Source organism: Microcebus murinus, chromosome 11 (assembly GCF_040939455.1).
Source record: "Microcebus murinus isolate Inina chromosome 11, M.murinus_Inina_mat1.0, whole genome shotgun sequence".
Taxonomy (NCBI): Eukaryota; Metazoa; Chordata; class Mammalia; order Primates; family Cheirogaleidae; genus Microcebus; species Microcebus murinus.
This window is the reverse complement of record NC_134114.1, coordinates 43,402,867-43,418,590: the sequence shown is the minus strand read 5'-3', so window position 1 is coordinate 43,418,590 and position 15,724 is coordinate 43,402,867. Positions and strand designations below refer to the sequence as shown.

The window sequence follows — 15,724 nt, the reverse complement described above, 5'->3', positions numbered from 1 at the left end:
TTTCAACTCAAAATAGGTTTACTCTGACCATTCTTAAAGATCAATCCCCGATCAAGTGAATGGTTTTGCTTTTAAAGACTGGAACTCTTCACAGCTGGATTCCAGGTCACGCTGCAAATGTAGGACTATGCACAGAGCACCAGAGTTCTACATTCCTAATCATAATCCCAGATTCATTTTGGAGAAGAGTTCAGTGGTGAAAATCAAAGGAAAAATACATTGGCTCTCTGTGAGCTTTTCACTAAGATATACCAAAATGTTCTCTCTTCCACTTGGGCAGAAGCTGGTGGGGCAGAGTTGGAGAAGCAGGGAGATGGTGACATGTAATTGGGCTGAAATTTTCTTAAACTGTATAGAACATAAGTTATTTTCAAGTCAGAGTTACTTGTGAATATTTTAACAGTGAGGTCTATTTATAGTTGGCTGTGGGGAATGTTTAAGAAATATGACTAACGAGAAAACTGTATTTGAAGCTTGGGTCAAAGAAAAGATGAATTAGTGCTATAGAAATCGGAATCAAATGATTTAACAAGAAAAAAACAAAAACAAGAAATCATGGGATCAGAAACTCTTATTTAAAATGTGGCTGCCTAATTTTATTGGCTCTTGTATGTCTTTTTGACTCTTCTTGGACCTTTTTTTTTAGTTTCAGAAATCCTATCCTGAAGTCTACCGAGAACGATTTCCTACACCAGAAAGTGAAGCACTTCTGTTTTCTGAAAAACCCAAACCAAAACCACAGCTACTAATGTGGGCACTAAAAAAGCCTTTCCAACCATTTCAAAGAACTAGAAGTTTTCGGATGTAATACTTCCATAGCAACAGGGGTTAGAGACCTTCTGTTATTGTTGTTGTTGATGTTGTTTTGAGTGATTCGTGGTTAGGAGAAGGACTAAGGTGGTTGAAGAAGAAATGCAAAAAACATAGACTACTGAAATTCAGATAAAGATTATCTGACTTAAAAAATGTTGAGCCATTATCAGTATTTTTATAAAATTCTGTGCTATTTTTAAAGTGTACAAGTCAATAAAAACAATTGAGTCAAATATATGGCAATGTTAACATGTTTGGAATTGTTACCAAATTTAAGGGTAAAGTATTTTCATCTTTTTATTTGTTTTTCATGGTGTTTGTAATAGTTGTGTACATCCTAGTGACTGATGTCTTTGTTATAACCAAGTCTTAAAAACACTGTGTATACTTGAATAAGAAAGACACTGTATACTGTTACTGTGATGCTATTGGCTTAATAGCCATTTGTGATTTCTCCTATGTAAATTCCATTTTTCATTGTTGTACAAAAATCTCATTGTTCTATATTTTGATGGCTGTCTTTTATTGCAGATTTGTTGGATGCTATGACAGATTTAATTAAAGCTGGTATTTTTATAACATATATATTAGTTGGTTTTTACCTATAAGTATAGTGGATTTTCATCTGCCTACAAAAGTATAGTTTCAGTCTTAGCTAAAGCTGGAAGGTTGAATTGATTAAATTATTTGGGTTACCTTAGACCTGTGATTCTAAGTGAAATCTTTGCTATTTTTATGAGAAATACAGATCAGTTACATAAAATGAGACTATTTCTTTATAAATACATTTTCATCCTTTTGAAAGTACATGGAATGTAAATAAATACTGTTTTTTTTATACCATACCTAGTGTTTTCTTTTTTTTTTTTTTTTAAATTTTGGTATTTAGATCAGTTAACATCCTTAAATGCCCTTGCCAGTATTCTCGCATGAGCCATTTATTTCTGTAAGAAAATAAGAAGTGAGATTTGGGCTTTTGTACTGAACTTTAGGAGAGTCTTTTGTTAATTTTTTTTTGCTTTGCTTTGCCCTTTTGTAAAATAGTGGTGCACTTGGATTATGGAGCACCTGGAAGGTTTCCTCTGAGAGCAATTACCCAAAAAGCTGAGAGCAACACCCACTAATTGGCTTGTGGTACTCTCTGGACTGATTTTTCCTTGCACTTGAGATCTGCCCCTATTCTCTCGTAGCAGAATGCCTCCTACAGCAGACACAGAGTTTGCTTATTTAAAAATGGATAAAAATATTCCTATTGCTTTGGGTACCACCTTACATTCCAATTATGTAATGTAATGGGAAATTTTTAGTGTTCCAGGATTTATTGTGAGACTTTGGCATTCTGTTTAGAGCAAAGAACAATTCTATTAAATGCTTTTTGTTCTCTTTGCCCTCCAAGGCAGAGTTTATTTTCTGGAATCTCCTTTCCTATTGCTTATCTATGGAAGTATATGTGATTGTTTTCTTTCTTTTCTTAAAAATTAATTTTTTAAATAAGTATAACATACTTATGGAGGGATCATAAAACATAACCAATACCTAAGTGTGAAATTGATAAGTAGATAATAGCAGTTTTCCAAAGTATTTGTACCAATTAATACTCCCATTAACAATGTATGAGACTTCTTGCTCATCAAACTTGCTATTGTGAAAGTGTGAAATGTTGTCAATGTGGTGGATGTTAATAGTATCTGATTATGGTTTTATTTTGCATTTCCATGGTTATTAATGTGGCTGAACACTTTTTCCATATATTTTTTAGATTTTTCCCTTGTGTACAAATTTTAATTATACAAAGTGAATTGTCAAGCTACACACACAGGAACACCCTGTTGAGATTTTGATTTTGATTTTATTGAATCTATGAATATCAATTTGGAGAGAACTGCTATCTTTACAATATTAAGTCTTCTAGTCCATGAATATGGTTTATTCCTCCATTTATTTAAAATTTAAAAAATTTAAGTTTCTCTGTCAAGGTTTACAAGTCTTTTGTTAGATTTAGTTCCTAAGTACTTGATGCTTTTAAGAAATGTTAGTAATTTTCAAATATCTGCAAAAGTTAGGAGAATAGTACCTATCCCCATGCTTCATCAGTTATTATTCAACTGATAAGTGTTGATGTTTGAGCGTATTGTAATTGGTGTTGTCTTGAACTTTCCTTTTACTGTTTGTTGCTTGTTATAGAGTATAAAACTGATTTTTGTTTACCGAGTTTTGTACTAATAACCTTGCTAGGCTTTCTTATTAATTCTAAACATTTAGTGTTTTTTTTGTTTGTTTGTTTGTTTTTTGCCATTTTCTGCATTCATTGCATATCAGTAAGCAATGACGGTTTCTCTTTTTCCTTTCTGTTGTAGACAGCATCTAGAATGTCCACAGTGACCTCTGTCTCCTGGTATTTAATATTTAATGCCCTGTGTAATCCCCTCTCCTTGAGTGTGGGTTGAACCAAATGACAGGTTCTAACTAATGGAATATGTCAAAAGTGATAGGATATCACTTTTGAGATTAGATTCCAGAAAGACTCTGGCTTCTATCTTGCATGTCGCCTCTCTTACTCTCTTTCTGGCTTGTTCTGAGGAAGTCAGCTGTCATGTTGTGAGCTGCCCTGCAGAGGGACCTGTCAGTCAAGGAACTGATGTCTCTGGCCTACAGCCAACAAGGACACGGGGCCTGCCAACAACTTTGTGAGTGATCTTGGAAGTGGTTCCTCCCTTGGTCAACCTTGAGGTAGCTCTAAGCCTAGCTGGCACCTTGATTACAGCCTTTTGAGAAACTCTGAGATAAAGGCCTTTGGTGAGCTGTGCCTGATTCCTAACCTATAGAAACTGTGATATAATAAATGTTTTTTTTCTTTTTCTTCCTTTAAAAAAATTTTGTTTTAAATGTTTGTTTCAAGCCACTGAATTCAGGGATAATTTGTTATCAAGCAATAGATATGATACACTTTCAACCCTTGTATCATTCGTTTCTTTTTCTTTCTTTTTTTTTTATATTTTAACCCTGGAGACGTTCAGTAGAACATTTTCCCTTTATCTGCATTTTGCTTTCCAGGGTTTCAGTTACCTGTGGTCAGCCACAGTCAGAAAATATTAAATGGAAAATTCCAGAAATAAACAATTTGTAAGTTTTAAATTGCAGGCTGTTCTGAGTAGTGTGATGAAATCTTGTGCCACCCCACTTCATCCTCTTGGCATGTGAATCATCCCGTTTGTTTTTTTCCCAGTAGATCCATGCCTAGGTGACTAGGTGCATTGTCAATGAACAGTAATATTTTGAAAGGAATCGTTTTTCCTGAGCGGTAGGTCTCAACAGTGGGCTTTAAATAGTAAATCATGCTATAAATAGATGTGCTGTCACCCAGGTTTTGTTCCATTTATAGAGCACAGGCAGAGTAGATTTAGCATTAGGACCTTCGGATTTTTAGAATGGTAAAAGAACATTGGCTTCAATTTAAAGTCACCACCTGCATTAGCCCCTAATAAGAGAGTCAGTCTGTCCTTTGAAGCTTTGTAACCAGCCATTGACTTTTCCTCTCTAGCTAGGAAATTTCTAGATGGCATCTTCTGCTAATAGAAGGCTGTTCTTCTATTTCATGCATTTCAATGTTTTGCATGCATTGAAAATCTGTCGTTTAGTGTAGCCACCTTCATCAATGATCTTAGCTCAATCTTCTGGACAACTTCTTGCAGCTTCTACATCAGCACTTGCAGGTCTACCTTATACTCTCATGTAATGGAGATGACTTCTTTCCTTAAACCTCATAAACCAACCTCTGCTGGCATCCAGCTTTTCTTCTGTAGCTTTCTTACCTCAGCCTTCATATTATTAGAGAGATTTAGGGCCTTGCTACAGATTAGGCTTTGGCTTAAGGGAATGTTAAGGCTGGTTTGATTTTCTATCCAGACACTAAAATTTTCTCCATATTAGCAATGAGCCTGTTTTGCTTTCTTATAGTTCATGTGTTCACTGGAGTAGCACCTTTAATTTCCTTCAAGAATTTTTCCTTTGTATTCACAACTTGGCTTAGAGTTTGATGTAAGAGGCCTAGCTCTCAGTCCCTCTCAGCTTTCAGCATGCCTTCCTCACTAAGCTTAATCATTTCTAGCTTTTGACTTAAAGTGAGAGACATAAGAGTCTTCCTTTCTCTTAAACACTTAGAGGACATTGGAGATGTTATTAATTGGCCTAATTTCAATATTGTGTCTAGGAATAACAGGGCCTGCGGAAAGGGAGAGAGACGGGGAACAGCCAGTTGGTGGAGCAGTCAGAACACACCTTTATCAGTTAGGTTCATTGTCTTATATGGGTGTGGTTTGTGTCACTCCAGAACAATTAAAATAGTAACATCAAAGATCACTGATCATTGATCACCATAATAGATAAAATAATGAAAAAGTCTGAAGAATTTTGAGAATTACCAAAATGTGGTGCAGAGACACAAAATGAGCACATGCTGTTGGATAAATGGTGCTGATAGACTTGCTTAGTGTAGGGTTGCCATAAACTTTCCATTTGTAAAAAGTTCAGTATCTGCAAAATGCAATAAAACCAAGTTTGTCTGTTTATATAGGGTTCAGCACTATCCGTGGTTTTAGGCATCTACTAGAGGTCTTGGAATGTATCCCCTGCAGATAAGGTGGGGCAACTATAATGTGGAATAGAAGTGGGGATAGAAGCCATCATTTTCTTATTGCTGATTTCAGAGGGAAATCTTTTAGCATTAGGGTATTTGTAGATACCTTTTTGTCATGTTAAAATAAGTTATTTTTTGGATATGGTGGCTCAAGCCTATAATCCCAGCACTCAGGGAGGCTGAAGCAGAAGGATGGCTTGAATTCAGGAGTTCCAAACCAGCCCGAGCAAGAGTGAGACCCTATCTCTACTAAAAATATAATAGAAAAGAAAGTTAGCTGGATGTGGTGGTGTGCACCTGTAGTCCTCGCTGCTCAGGAGGCTGAGGCAGGAGGATTGCTTGAGCTCAGAAGGTTGAGGCTGTAGTGAGCTGTGATCAGGCCATTGCACTCTAGCTGGTACTATCCATGGTTTCAGGCATCTCCTGGAGGCCTTGGAATGTATCCTCTGCAGATAAGGGGGTGACTACTTGCTGTGCTGACTGTCTCAGAACAAAACAAAACAAAAAACAAAGTTCTTTTTTATTCCTAGATTGCCAAAACATTTTTGTTTGCTTGTTTTAAGATTGATGTTGAATCTTAATCAAATGCCTTTTCTGCATTTGTTGAGGATTTTGCAGGTTATATCTTTCTCTTTTTTTGTTGTTTTTTTGTGTTTTTTTTTTTTTTTTTTGAGTTAGAGTTTCACTCTGTTGCCCAGGCTAGAGTGCCGTGGTGTCGGCCTAACTCATAGCAATCTCAAATTCCTGGGCTCAAGCCATCCTCCTGCCCCCGCCTCCAAAGTAGCTGGGACTACAGGCATGCATCACTGTGCCCAGCTAATTTTTTTCTATTTTTTAGTAGAGACAGAGTCTCAATCTTGCTCAGGCTGATCTGGAATTCCTGATCTCAAGTGATCCTCTCACCGTGGCCTCCCAGAGTGCTACGATTACAGGCATGAGCCACTGTGCCCAGCCAGGTTCCATCTTTTAATCTGTCAGTGGGGTTATTTTAATTGGTTTCTAATTCAAACCACCTTACATGATGTGGATATAAATCTAAGTTATGATGTACTATCATTTTAACATATATCTAGATTGTGTTGCTGATATTAGTTTATAGTTCTTATCTCTATGTTCATGAGAAAATTGGCCTGAAAATTTTCTTTTCTTATTATCCATTTTGAGTTTGTGATTAAGGGTATAAATTGAGCTAGTGATTATTCCCTTTTTCTGTATAAGTTTGGAATGATTTCTTTCTTGGATCTTGAGTGAAACTTGCTGGTGAAGTCATATGGCAATTTTTTAGTCACCATTTTGTCATTGATTTTTGATGTATTAATAATTATACTGAAGTCACAGAAATGGTTTGTATAATTTCAGTCATTGAAATTTGTTGAGACTTGATGCATAGCCAATTATATGGTCAATTTCTGTTAATATAATGTGTGCACAAAGAAAGTATGAATTTTGTAGTAATTAAACAGTTTTTTTCCTCTCTATATAAAATCTTGCTCACATTTTACAATCATTTTACTCTCCATTTTATAGTTCAGGAAGCTGAGTTGCAGTAAGTTTGGGTAACATCCCAAGATTACTCAGCTTGAGAGTAACATAGTTGGCAGTCATAACAAGCATTGCCTGAGTGCAAAGCCCAGGCTCCTGACTACTTTCTTGTATTGTCTCCCAGTGAGCAGTGTTTTATGGTCGTTAGCAATTTTTAGATACTTTAGATACTTTTAGATACAATTTTAGATACTTACGTGTAAGTTCACGTGTTTTTTTTTTTTCAGCTTATACTTTTAAAAATTAAGATCTCAGATTTTGATTTGATTTGTAATGTTTTGATTGTCCTAAGTAGCTTGGCCAAATTCATTTCCAGTTTCTTTTGGTCACTTTAATATATGCTGAAGGTTTTTTATTGAGTTTTCTACAGTTTCCCACAAGACATACTACAACAGTGATGAAAACTAAGTCTTTTTTTTTTTTTGAGGCTTTATAGACATGAGCATGTATTTGCTTTATGTTTAGATATGATTTTTATTTTCTATTTATTTTTAGACAGGATCTCACTCCATTGCTAGAGTGCAGTGGTGTCATCACAGCTCCCTGCAATCTTAACTCCTGGGCTCAAGCAATCCTTCTGCCTCAGCCTCCTGAGTAGCTGGGACTATAGGCACATGCCACCAAGCCCAGCTAATTTTTCTGTTTTTATAGAGATGAGGTCTCGCTTTTGCTCAGGCTGGTCTCTAACTCCTGGCCTCAAGCGATACTCCTGCCTTAGCCTCCCAAAGTGCTAGGATTACAGGTGTGGAGCCACCAGGCCTGGCCTAGAAATCATTCTTAGAGTATTTTTTTATCTTTGCTTATAATTGTTTTTATTTCTAGGTATGATGAGTAGAAAACATATCATTGCTCTGAGAGACTCTGATAAGGAATTTATCAAATGAGTGTTCCCCACAGAAAATTTTAGAAGAGTACTATAGTAAATTTTCAAGGTTGAATACACTCTGTGTATGAGCAGAGTGAAGGAATTCAGCCTTCGTCATTCTGATTTCTCACACATCTTTGTGTTCCTTCATCTGCCTTCAGGGAAGCCGTGTCTGGGAATCCAGCAAATTGGATAGACATATGGGTCATGACTTAGCACTTATGTTACCAGGAGCTTGGTTTTGATTTCCACACCTTCTGCACATTTTTATAGGAAATGTAACTTGAAAAGAGCTGGTTTTTGTGAGCTGCTTATGTACAGGAAGAGGAAACCAAGAATATCTTATGTTTGGAATGCTACAAAAATCTTTTATCAAGATTAAAGGAGGAATCAGTTAAAATGGTTCTTTGTTAATATGGGTGTGTCTATAGTGAATCATGTTTACCATTGAGACATAAAGCCTGCAAATATTGAAGACCTAGAGTAAAGTAAGAGTGTTATTAGTTACTAAAATCAGCATTTAGGGGAGATTCAACTATATTTGTATTCATCATCATAGTATTTTGAAGCACTCACTTCAGAATGAAACAGGAAATTTTATAGAGTTATCAATCATTCTTGCATTTCATTAAGGCAATGTAACCTGCAAAAAGTATAATACCATGACATCATTGCAAATTGGGTCTTCCAGCAAATAAATTACTATAAAACAAGCTATGATCATTGGATCTTAAAGAAATTATTTGCTCATGGGTGCCCAAGCAATTTGAGAGTTGGGATCTGAGACCACATTAATAAGCAGACTTTGCTAATTTGTAGCAATGTGGAAATACATTTATTATTTAATTGATAGAACCCATAAACTGCCTGGGATAATTGGAGGATATATTCATTTATTTAATAATAAGTATCTTCTGATAGATTTTTCAGTGTCTAGTTAATGTTCAAGCTTTCAATTTGAAGAAATAAAATGGGAACAATAATAGAACAATAGAGTACTAACTCAAAAAATGTCACTTTCAGGCTGGGCGCGGTGGCTCACGCCTGTAATCCTAGCACTCTGGGAGGCGGAGGCGGTCAGATTGCTCAAGGTCAGGAGTTCGAAACCAGCCTGAGTGAGACCCTGTCTCTACTAAAAATATAAAGAAATTAATTGACCAACTAAAAATATATATACAAAAAAAAAAAAATTAGCTGGGCATGGTGGTGCATGCCTGTAGTCCCAGCTACTTGGGAGGCTGAGGCAGTAGGATCATTTGAGCTCAGGAGTTTGAGGTTGCTGTGAGTGAGGCTGATGCTACGGCACTCACTCTAGCCTGGGCAACAAAGTGAGATTCTGTCTCAAAAAAAAAAAAGTCACTTTCAGTTGTTTAGTGCGTATTTGCATTGCTATGTAAGTTTGATAATTACCTAGCAAATATAAGATTTAGCTAAAAAACTATTTACAATTTTTGCACATTCCACCTTGGAGAATTGTTGAGTGAATTGTTTGCATCATTTGAGGATCTAGAATAAATTATGTTTTCCATAAAATGTCACCAACTGTGCTTATTTCAGAAGAAAAAAATATGTGTATTTGGCTAGGTCTGTTCACGTTATTATGCCTTTTTGGGGGCTCTTCTGTCCCAACTGTGGACTCTTACTGTATCTAGAGCTTTTTCTAGAGACCATAACAAAAGCTCTTCTTCCCTCTTCCAGCCCCCACAAATTTTACATTTTGCTGCCAGCATAGCTTTCATAGTAATAGCAAGGTGGTCTTGAGTAGTTCATAATAAGAATCATTCTCTATGCTTAAAGAAGCTTTATTAAAACAATAGAGATTTTCATGAGAAATAAGTAAAATATGATTGATATTTAAAATTTAAGCCCTTTTATTTTGATCAGTGCTGACTAATCCAACATGGGAACGTAGAGGCCTTTTGCTCACTGTTTCCACTAAGAATTCGTGACCTTTGAAGGGTCCTGGCAGCAAACATTTCAGTGATAATTTATCAAGATAGCAGGACTGTTTGCCACTAAAAATAGTTACGCGGGATAAAAAGCAATCTATGATTTTCTGAGAGCCTAGATAAAACTAATTTATCTCCAGGTATTGAAATTTACATCTATATGTTTATATGTTTTAATCAGGTGTGTTTTAGATTCAGAAGTGATTAAAAATCAAAGTCAAACTGTGGGAGAGATATTTTGGAGATTAGAATTATGTGGCTGAAAGCTACTTCATGTGAGATCTTAGACCATGATAGCAGGCACAGGAAATATGACAAATGACATCAGCTTTCTTGCCTACTGATTCTGCATAATTTTAAAAAATTAAACCTGGGTTTTTGTCCATTATGCAAATTTGTCCTAAAAATTACACTCTTTTGAAAGCTTTCTGATACTTAGAAAAAATTTAAGACTTTTCTAAATAGAATATACAGGATGGTCACATATGATTGGATAATAATGCTTCAGTGTTCTAACTCTTAATAATCTAAGGCATAATTAACATTTGAAACATATAGTGACATTTCTGAATTTCTTTATACTTTCTACTTATCAAAATGCCAAATATAATTATACACAATTACTGCTTAAAAGATGATGAAAGTTTTGATTTCAGAAAGTTCCTCACTCTTACCTTTTCACAGAGAATCGAATTCAACTATCTATTAAGGCCCTAGGTGGTATCTGCTTTAGCTGACTTCTCACAAGTCATGAGCCATCTAACAGGGACAGATGTTCCCAGCAGAGGTCAGTCTTGTGTCGGTAATTATTCTATTATAAAGGAGTAACTAGGGATTGTTTTTAAAAGTCCAGGAGGTTTTATATGGTTAGTAAGCCATTAATTGTGGAAAGAAGAAACTCAAACATTGATCATCTTTATTGTAACAAAAATAACTGTGAGTAATATTTTGGCTCCTCTATTAACCGTATTTCCCCCCTAAATCCCAGAAGGCCCTATTATTATTTGCTAAATATTCCCTAAAAGGGAGCTATAAGTGGTAACAAATTATCTAAGTGCAGTAGCAGATAATTTGGGATAAATGTCAGATTATTGGATTTTAAAGTGAAGCAAATATTTCCTGCAAAATTCAGTTTAAGAAGAAAAACACAGAGGTAGGATAATTTTGTGCAAGTCAGTCCCTTGCCTTTACTATCTTCCCCGCAATATGGGGATAACCGTGCTGCTCTCTTAAGATAAATCTAGTTTTATTCCTCAGAATAACCTTTTGATCTCTAACCAAGCGTTTTATAGTAAATGCAGCGATGGCAATGTGGGATAAAGCATATGTTTGCAAGTAATGCCTTTGGAGTTGTTGATGCCAACATACAATAAGCAAACAAGCATAGCCCAGAACACATTCTCTAGGTCACTGCAAGGGGAAGTGACTTTACTGGAGGTAGATGGTATAACGCAAAGGCAGTGTGTTAACAACAGTGGGTATGCCACGGCATGGCTTGAGCAGGCTTTCATCTCCCACACCTTCAATAAACATAATTAAGTAAATAGTGTGTGTGCTGTGCAAATACAATCTGAAGGCAAGACTCCTAGTCCCTTCTTTCCAACTAAGTTATTACCCGGAGTCCTTCCCAGTAGAATTTGTGGGATTAATATTTGTTAGAAATCAGAATATTTGGATTTTAACTTGTGGTACTGTGAGGAAGCAGTTGGGCAATTGACCTTGACCAACTTACGACCTCTCTGGGCTTTGGCTTTTTTCTTCAGTAAAGTGAAGGGGTTGGATTTTGGAGATCACAAACTCCAGTGTTTTCCAGGACCAGGCAGATGTTAGAAGTTGCTGGGAATGGAGGGGCCAGTGGAGTAATGGAACGTGTGGGCCTTACAACAAAGTATTTGGTACAGACAAAATATTGAATGTCTCATGTTGACCAAACTCATCCTATATGGAGAGGTGGGCAGATAGATGCAGATGAGAAAACTGAGGTTCAGAGAGGTACCCAGTTACAAATGCAAAACCTCAACTCTGGTCTTCTTGGTGATGATCTGGAGTTCTTCCCACTTCACCACACTCCATCCTGTCACTGACAGATGAAGGATGTGGGCTTTGATCCAAGCAAATCTCTAAGAGAGAGGGCTTATTTTTGATTCTCTATACTACCTCCATTTATGCTCCCTCTCTCATATTGGGGTCTTTTCACCCACTACCTCCTCAGTTGTGCTCATTATCTCTTGGGCATCAGTTTTGTGTGAGACAACTTTTAGGAACTGGTGAAACAGCCAGTCCCCACCTGACATCGCGCTGTCACTTCAGGCTCACCGTTGTGATGTCTACATTTGCTCTCAGCAGAACTTACCCAGGCTGCACTGCATTTCCTTACAAAGACCAGTTAGCTAACTAAACAGAGCCCTTTCATTCGTCCAGTTTGTTGTAGAGCCTGCAATTGTCAGGCCTAGGCTGGGCAATCGTGGAGGAAGAAAGATGGCTTTAACTCCGAAGGACCTCAGCCCAAAGAGGAAAGCACACGTGTCCACCTGCAACTATAGACGATGAAATCCATGCCTCAGACCCCTGTAGAGTGCAGGGGACAGAGGACAGAGAGGTAATTTTCCCAGGGCAGTTGGAGGGATAGGGAAGGTGTCGCTGAGGAGCTAATATTTAAGCTAAGCCCTGATGTATGTGTTCACCAGTGCGGATGGTAGGGCAAAGGCATTTTCTCAGAAGAAACGGCATGAATAAGCTTCTGGTGACAACTAGAAGGGATCTGCCATTCTGTATGGTCCAGGTGATGCTTTAGTAAGTCTTACATGGCTTTCCCTAAAGGACGGAGTATTAATAGTAAGGGGAGTGCATGAACTGCAGTGGGCAGGCAGGGGGATTTTTTTCAAGTGGAGGAGTATGTTGGTGTCTCTCAGATGACATCTCTGAGATGGCTTCCTCTTCTATATATGCCAGCCCAGTTGATCCAGATCCCAGTGTTATTTGGAACTCACTTTTAGATTCTTTTTAAGTTGCTGCTACATCATGGTTTCTCTTTCCAAATTTTCATACGGCTCACCTGTGTTCATTTGTACCTACGTGTTTACAATGGTTGCAATGAATTGTGGGTGTTGATGAACCTTCCTTGTGCTTTCTTTTAAAAAGTAATCCTTTTATTGCTAGTTTCTATTTTCCCATTAACAGCCTGATATTCCATGCCTCTGGCTCTATACTGTTCCATTTCATAACATTTAATGAATGTTAGAAGTGGCTCTGCAAATGTATTGCCTTAATCTTCTTGCCTGCAGTGAGATGCTTTTAATATTTTCTCCACATGTGAACTCACTGTTTTCCTTTAGCTTTTCTTTAATTTCCATGTGGTTAATTCCCCACTACTGCAGGGAGCCTGGATATTTATAGATTTTTCCCTTTCACTCTATCTTAAATAATTTCCTTTTTGCATTCAGTGAACACATCCATCACAATAAATGGTCCTTTCCCCATTGGTATTGACTTGGGTTTATATAAACCAGATTCCCTTTTTATAGTGTTATTAATGCTCATGGTAATTTTCAATAGCTTGGGGAGCTGGGTATTAGAGCTGGCCCAGGGGTTCAAGTTGTCCTATTAGATCAAATGACTTGTCATGATGCCTGATTTCAAGTTTATCATTAAGTCAAGACCAAGATTATATGTTTTTTCCCCCTTAATTGATTCAATGTAAAATGAGAGTATTAAGTAAGCATCTCTAAATTATTCCCCGATTCATTAAAATGTTCTTGATTTGATAACCCTTTTGTGCACTGAAAGTTGTAAAATATTCCCATTACAATGTTGAATATTTTCATAATCAGAAGTCCAATTTTATAAACTTGTATAGCTCCTTGTAAGTAGGGAACTGACTTATAAGCAGTTAATATAAGCAGTTAATATCATACTTAGATGCCATTGCTTTCTGATAGCTTGATCTATTTTAATAGAATCTACAGTGATGCAGTTTAAAATTTCTTATTTTTATGCTTCATTTATATTCTTTTCATTTTCCGATCACTATGCATGGTGTTGGTTTGCAGATGGTAGGGAAGGAAGTAATGGACAGGACTCGCATTGCTGTTCTTTAGGCAAAAACAAACTGGGTCAAGAGATCATTGACCTTTTTATGCTTGTGGAATGTTTCTCAAGAAAACGTCCTTTGGAAATAGCTCTGTGTGCGTCTCAGAACCCCTGGCTCTTGTCATCCTGCAGCAAGACATAGTCCTGTGCTTTCCTGTTACTGAGCATTGTGACTGCTCAGCAGCCTCTTCAGATACTAGTGACAGTCCCACGATTCCAGTCGTATAAGCTCTTCTACTTCTTAACTGCACCACTTGAACATTGTGACATTTTGGGAGCACTTAAATATTTGGTTCAAAACTCCACGTCTTTGTGACATTTTTCTATAGTAAGTTGTGGATGTTAGAAACTGACAGTTATACAAATAAATCATTTCCAGTAGAAAAAACCACTCCATATGATACAGTTACTGTAGGATATTAACCACTTGTCTATTTTAGCATTTTTATTTCAGCAATCTCTTTTCAACAACTATAAATACTTTTGCCTCTCCTCTATTCCTTTGACTCACATTTGCTATCTTACCGGCTTCATATTAATGAATTAAATAAATCTTTGATACACACTTAATGAGAGTCATGTTTTTAACTTTTTGAAAATTGTGCTTTGACAAATGAAAGTCCTAAGTGAACATTACTAAAGCTTGAAAAAAATGATGACCTGGGGCTGATAATAACATAAAACAGCAGTTGGCAAACTATGGCCCATGGCCAAATCCACTTGTAATAAAGTTTTATTGGAACACAGACATATTCATTGATTATATCTTGTTTCTGGTTGTTTTTGCTCTACTATAGCAGAAGTGTGTAGTTGCAGCTATGATCACATGACCCACAAGGCCTAAAATATTTGCTGTCTTGCCCTTTGCAGAAAAATGTTGCTGACTCCTGCTCTAGGAAATCCTGAATTTTAAGACCAAAATCATGAACATATTTTACTGTTATCAATCTCAGAAAATTGAAGGTACTAAAGACATCAAATAATGGAATATTTAATTTGATGATTTACTAGAATATGAAATTATGAATACAGAAAAACATGTACCCTGAATTAAACTGATTGATCTCAATTTGGAAAAGAAAAAAAAATGAAGAGATAGAATTAAATCTAGAGCCAAAAGTGGCCAATAATTTTACCTATATATTATCATATATTAAACAGACTGAATCAACAGTCAACAATACAATAAAAAAATACAAGGACTATGCTGTGAAAAATCTTATCTTAATAACTTAAAAGGACTCATTTTATTAAATGTATATAGATGTGGTTTAAATGAAAATGATTATAGCAAATATGTGTTATATATATATATATATATGATTCCCTACTTTAACTGACTTTTTAGTTAAATACCAGTCTTGACTTCATCAGCTAAGATGATATCTGTCGTATTAAATGTTGTTATTTGACAAATTCCAATGTTTTTATTGCCCAGCAGTGTAGAGGCTTGTTAGGAAGATTGGGCTAGTGACCCTAAATATAGCTTTATTTTGCCTTTCCTTCTCTTTTTCCTCCTGCCATCTTGATGTAGGGTGAATGAAATTTGCCACCTCAAAGCTAGATATGAGGCTTCTGGCAAAATAATCACGATATGGGTTTGTGTGTAACTTGAGAAGGGAGTTCCTATTCTGTCCCTTCTTTCTTTGGCCAATGCTTCTTAAATCACAGTTATGATGGTTGAACAACTCTGTGAACAAACTAAGAACCTCTGAATTGTATACTTAATTGGGTGAATTATATGGTATGTGAAATATATCTGAAGAAAGCTGATCCCCCTCCCTCAAAAAAAAAATCACAGGAAAGAAAAAGTTGTGCCCAGTTCATGAC

At 36.4% G+C, this 15,724-nt stretch overlaps 1 protein-coding gene across 1 annotated transcript in view; it reads left to right on the top strand.

Moving 5' to 3' along the window:
* The window catches only part of DEPDC1B (DEP domain containing 1B), a 93,204-nt gene extending 91,812 nt beyond the window's left edge, over positions 1-1,392 (top strand). The window contains exon 11 of the mRNA XM_012775640.3: positions 647-1,392. Within this exon, the coding sequence (XP_012631094.1) occupies positions 647-808 (162 nt within the window). The 3' untranslated portion in view covers positions 809-1,392. The remainder of the gene's footprint in view (positions 1-646) is intronic.
* The last annotated feature ends 14,332 nt before the right edge of the window (positions 1,393-15,724 follow it).